This window comes from Tauraco erythrolophus, chromosome W (genome assembly GCF_009769465.1).
Source record: "Tauraco erythrolophus isolate bTauEry1 chromosome W, bTauEry1.pri, whole genome shotgun sequence".
Classification (NCBI taxonomy): Eukaryota; Metazoa; Chordata; class Aves; order Musophagiformes; family Musophagidae; genus Tauraco; species Tauraco erythrolophus.
The window spans coordinates 25,631,655-25,637,128 of NC_141497.1; the positions used below are offsets into that span (position 1 = coordinate 25,631,655).

The window sequence follows — 5,474 nt, forward strand, 5'->3', positions numbered from 1 at the left end:
CTTGTAAAAAGTCCCTCTCCAGGTTTCCTGTAGGCCCCCTTTAAGTACTGGAAGGCTGCTATAAGATCACCCCGGGAGCCGCCTTTTCTCCAGGCTGAACAGCCCCACCTCTCTCAGCCTGTCTTCACAGGAGAGGAGCTCCAGCCTTCTGATCACCTTTGTGGTCCTCCTCACTGTCAGTCAAGTTCTCTTGCTGATGTCTTCAAAGCCATCTTTAAATAGGATCTTCCCAGAAGCTGGTGCATGATATGGGATGTGATATATCCACTCAATTCCATGCTCGTTAGCTGATGTATCTATGAGATTATTTCAGAAATGAGGTGCCTCAGTGCGAAGCGCAGAAGATAACCGCCAGATGGAAACCTTTTTCATGCCAAAGCCATTGTTAGACAGCTGGAGGGGACAAGCTTAAAGAATTCTGCCCATAGAAGGAGCACTGCCAGCTGGAAAAGAAGGAGGATCACATGTACGACCTACCTGCGTGCTGTGTCCCCACATATTTCCCCAGTGACCGTGTTGCTGCTTATACCCTGTAGCCGATCGTAGAGCTTTGCTGCTGCCGCTGACTCGGGGGCAACGCTAAGCAGAAGGACATGTTGTTTCAAGTCCCCAACGGGTTCAGACAAGGCAAAACCTGTGGAGATACCTGTCCAAAGTCCCCTCGGCTTCTGGGCTTTTCGTGTCACCCTGGCCTTTTTAAAGAGGTTTCTCCTCCCCTTCAGCTGGGGAAAGATAGGGAGCAGCAGTAGCCGGCTGAGCATCCTTGGGAGGTGAGGAACAAGAGCAACAGAGAGGGCTGGGGTTTCTGAGAGTGTCTGGTTTGAATGTGACCTAAAATCAGAGGCGTCTTCAATCATGAGTCTGCACCAGGGCCTGCGAGAGAGCTGTAGCCACGGCTGGTGAAGCAGCAGTAGCCTGTGGTGTGAGGGCACTGCCTGTCCTTAGGACGCAGCCAGCCCTTGCTGCTCCTCACAGGAGAGATTGTTTGCTGGCCACCTGCCTGCTCCCCGGTGCTCTTCAGATGTGGCCCAGTAGGGATCCCTGGTCCCTCTCCACCTGTCTCCAGAAGAGAGGGCTCTGTCCCTTCCTTTTGCTGCAGCAGCAGTTCCCAAGCCCTTCTGCCACAGGTCTCTGGCGTGAGAGCCGGGCAGGCACACAGAAACCTTCCTGGCTTCCTGCTTCCCTTGTCATGGGAAGCAACTGGGTGTACCTGTTCTGAACGAGTCACTTCTGATTGCTTTTGAGACACCTTTTTGGTATTGGTCTTTCAGGGAAGGCTTATGCAGGCACAAGACAACCTCTCCTGTAGCGCTGAGGAAGGGAGAGGAGAAGGCAGGTGGGTTTCTGCTGTCGTGTTCTTGACTGCTTGCCATCAGGAGCAGGATGGCACAGGATGGCCTGAAGCCCCTTCCTAGGGCTGGTGCTCGCTTCCCCACTCACTGCCCAAGGCATAGGCTGAGGCAGAGAGGCAGTGAGGGGGCTGTGCAGACCACCAAACTCCCCCAGCATCAGTGTCTTCCTGGCGCCCCAGCTCACCAATTCCTTCCTTTGCCTGGATGTGGGAGAAGAGCAGCTTTGGCCTCTGCAGGACCTGGTGGTGCTGGCTGGTAGCCCTCCTCTCCTTCACGGCCCTGCTCTTGGCAGTGCTCACACTTCTCTGGCAGCGCACTGCCTAGCCCACAGCGACAGCTGATGGGAGCACAGAGCCCAGTGCAGGAGGGCTGTTTGTGACCCAGGGTTCCCAGCCCGAGGAGGTCCCCTTGCCACACAAGATCTCACCCTGATCCCAGGAGGCACAGCACCTCCTGCTGACTCTCTGTGGATGGCCTCTGCCTCCTCGGTCATCGTCCTGGGAGAGTGGTGGCGTGGAGGACTAAGGCACGGACTCCGCTGAGTGCTTCAGGCAAAATCTCAGGAGAAATCCTTTACTGAGCCAAGCTGGCAGTCCTATATACATGCAACAAGCCCCCCCCTCCTGCATTTGGTCCCAGTCCTTGTTTACTGTAAGAATATTTGCTGTTCTTCTTTCCAAGGTCACTGTTCTCAGTCCCGTGTCCTGCACATCTGTTCTTGTTACCTGTTGTTTGCAGTTCTCACATGCTTTTACTTCTTTGTCTTGTTCTCACGTACTTCTGTTTTTGTGTTCCATGGTCTCAGAGGAGCGTTCTCACATACTTCTGGTTTTTTGTCCCAGGGAACAGTCTCAGGGGAATTCCGTCTCCCACAGTGGCAGCGCTTGAGCGCAACTGAGAACCCGGCCGTGCAGCGGCACCTGCGGGAGGCTGGGTTGCTGCTCTGCCACGGTCTCTCTGGTGGGCTCCACTCTGCCACTTGGCAGCTGTGGGGCAGCCTGCACGTATGTCCTGGCCTATCCTTTTGCTGGGAAGCCCTGGCTGCTCAGGGATGAGAGGCCTGTCTCCATGTGCTGGAGCTCCTGCACAGCCCAGGGAATGGGGCAGCTCGGGAGCTGCGACGGCTGAATGCATGGACTCCGTAGATGTGATAGCAGAGACACCTTTATTATTATTATACAGGCAGCTTTTATAGATTATTACTCTAGCCATGATGTGTCCACACGCCCCTCACCCAGTTGTGATTGGTTACAAACAATAGTGCATGCACCTATTTTAACTTTACTATTGGCTATGCCTAAAAAGGAGCTATTTTCCACCTGCTAAACTAAACATCATTTTCTCACACACTCTATATCAGCTTCCCATACTCCCCATGTCAGCTTCTCACACTCCCTGCACCAGCTGTTCACACTCCCTTTTCTCTTTTACCCTCTTTATCGGTGTTTTCCAGCTTCCTCAATAACACAGGCTTAAATCATCAAGGCCGGACCCCAATGGTAACTGTGTGTATGAGTCCACAATTCCCCTTTTTTGTTTTTCTATGACCATTACTTTATGAACCGTACTTTGTATCATCCGTTGGAAGCATGACAATAGGCAGGGGATGATTATTATGCATAAAAAAACTACTAGTAATATAATGCCTGCTTTTGCTAAAGATTTTAACCAACCTGTAATTCCCCAATTCTTGAACAAGCTACCTAACCAATCCTGATGAACCTGAAATTCATTCACCCGCTCTTTCAATTTCTGTATTGTCTCATGAATTGATTCTGAGTGATCAGACAAGTTCATACAACACATTCCTTCTAGTACTTCACAACCACGCCCCTGCATTAGCAATAAGAAATCTATGGTGGCTCTATTTTGCAGTGTAGCGTGTCTGATAGAACTCACATCAGTTAAGAGCATTGATAAAGCAGAAGCTGTAGCATTAGTTTGTTTCGCAAGCCAACAACCTAATTTATTCAGTGTAGTTAACGCCTGTGCCAATCCAATTCCTGGTGCAAGTATTGAGGCTGCAATGATTTTTGCTGGATTCCAAAAGTCAGCTCCAGAATTGCACTGGCTACTGAAAGCATGTATACTTTGCTTATTTCGAGTGTGCCTATGACTTAGGATCATGGTGGTATTAGGCAAATACATTCCTAAATTTCCCATATTACATGGATCTCCCCTTATATGCGAAGGAATACCTTGCCAAGCTCTATCCCCACATATCAAGAACAATCCTTGTGGCAGGCGTAATGGTGCATTAGCAGATTTGGAGATAGTGCGACTGGTAATATTGCACCATGCAGCCGCACTCCAATACACATCTGTGGTGGCAATTACACCTACTCCTGCTTGATCTGGTCCTGAGTAGTTAAAGTACAGGCAATAATCCATTTTTACCGATCCTAGGAGCTCTAGCTCTTGCGGCTCTGATCCAAGTAAGGGTAGGTGTTTAACCCATTTATCCCAATTATTGTGCCATGAAGAACATAACTTGTCGTTTAAGTCACCTGACATGGTGTTAATACATAACGACTTTACCTTATCTGTAGGCAGTCCGATCAGGCAAGTGCAGAAAGGGTTACCTGCAGAGGATATTGACAAGCAGATAGTGTCCTGATCTATGGCATTAGCCATTGTCACCAATACGTTCCTTCTCTGTGAAACTGAGACCCATACAGCTCCAGCTGTAGAGCATATTTCTCAGACAGTTATTCCCGGCAATAGATAATAAACATTCATTGTTGCCTACAGCCAAGTTCTTTTCTCACTGTATCTTAGTCCTTTCCCAATTAATCTCAAACCCTGTCCCCCAGATCAAACAAGCAAACCAATCTCCCACTTGTCCTTTCAGTCCCAAACTTTCTGGTCCGTGATGTTCCCAGTCCAATGCTGGTGATGCTATGTTCCAGATGATTATTCCGAATCACAGGGTTGTTGGCATCCACTAGACTCTTCCGCGTCTATCCTGACGTTGTCCGAGGTGGTCTCATCATTGCGGTTCAAGGCTGGTCGCACGCACCTCACAGAGACCCAGTTAACGTCGTTATCTGTGGAAACACAAGCATATCCTCGACCCCAGGTGTCGTGGTTTTTTTTTTTTGGACTGAGGGTCGAGACAAGAACCGAAAAGGGAGCACCCACCAAACATGGTCTCGGGCAAAACATGACTCAGGCTTTCTTCATAAAAACAAAAACAATTTATTAACAGTTACTAAACAAAAGACAAAAGGGAACGAAACCGGTTACTTGAGAGGAGAAAGAGAAAACAAGGCCCGATCTTAAAACAACACCTCCCCACCCCCTATTTTCCTTTCGTTCCTGGCTCTGTCTTCCCCCCAGCGGCGCAGGGAGACAGGGAATGGGGGAGTACAGGTCAGTTCATCCATGTTGTTCACTGCCGCTCCTTTCTTAAAGGAGGAGGAGTCTTTACACCATTTTTTCCCTTGCTTCGGTGGATCCCCTACTCACAAAGAAAAAGTCCCCAAACTTTTCCAAAGTAAGTCCTGCCCGCAGGATTGCAAATCCTTCCCCATGGATCGCACCAGTTCGGGCTTTACCAGTCTCGGCCTCTTAGGGAGCTGCTGCCACTCGCGTCGGCGTGGGTCGTCCCACGGTCTCCAGATGCCTCCACGACCTCGTCGTGCATTCCATGCCCCATTATCAACAGTACCTGGTCGCGCATCCCCTGCTCCACGACCTCTCCTGGGCTCAGGCATCTCCTTCCCGACGTGGGTTTCTCCACAGGCCGCGAGTGGGTCGTTGCTCCGCCGAGTACACCCTGGCTGCAGGGGGGCCGCCTGCCATCTCACACCGATTTGCAAGGGAAGCCTCAGCTCCAGCACACCTCCTCCTGCTCCATCTTGGCTGACCCGGTCGTTGTGGTTGTCTTCTCTTAGATATTAATCCTCTCTGGGGGAGCTCGGCCCGGCGGGCACCCCGGGAGTGGGGCGCTTACCGAGTCCCCCATGCGGCTCCCCCGGCGCCATCTTGAGCACATGGCGCCGGCCCGGGCCCGAGCGGCCACTCGGCCGGGAGCCGGGAGCGAGGGCAGCGCCCTCCTGCTCTCTCTCCTCGCTCCTGAGCAAAAAGCCCCTTTTTCCCGCCCCTTTGTCCCAACTTAAA

At 51.2% G+C, this 5,474-nt stretch overlaps 1 protein-coding gene across 1 annotated transcript; it reads right to left on the reverse strand.

Moving 5' to 3' along the window:
* Nucleotides 1–523: 523 nt before the first annotated feature.
* LOC147526275 (uncharacterized) lies at nt 524–3,743 on the reverse strand. Its single transcript, XM_086630285.1, has 4 exons — nt 3,061–3,743; nt 1,780–1,849; nt 1,537–1,672; nt 524–579 (listed from the first exon to the last, which is right to left on the reverse strand). Exons 1-4 carry the CDS (start codon nt 3,741–3,743, stop codon nt 524–526), a joined length of 945 nt encoding a protein of 314 aa, XP_086486411.1.
* Between the last annotated feature and the right edge of the window lie 1,731 nt (nt 3,744–5,474).

What these genes read in the sequence shown, in the direction of transcription:
- LOC147526275 (XM_086630285.1), bottom strand. Translation starts at nt 3,743, where the DNA reads ATGGATTATTGCCTGTACTTTAACTACTCAGGACCAGATCAAGCAGGA. An exon ending in TTTCAGGTTCATCAGGATTG is followed by an intron (nt 1,850 to 3,060) that starts GTTAGGTAGCTT and finishes CCACTCTCCCAG; the next exon opens with GACGATGACCGAGGAGGCAG. An exon ending in CCAGGCAAAGGAAGGAATTG is followed by an intron (nt 580 to 1,536) that starts GTGAGCTGGGGC and finishes CCTTCTGCTTAG; the next exon opens with CGTTGCCCCCGAGTCAGCGG.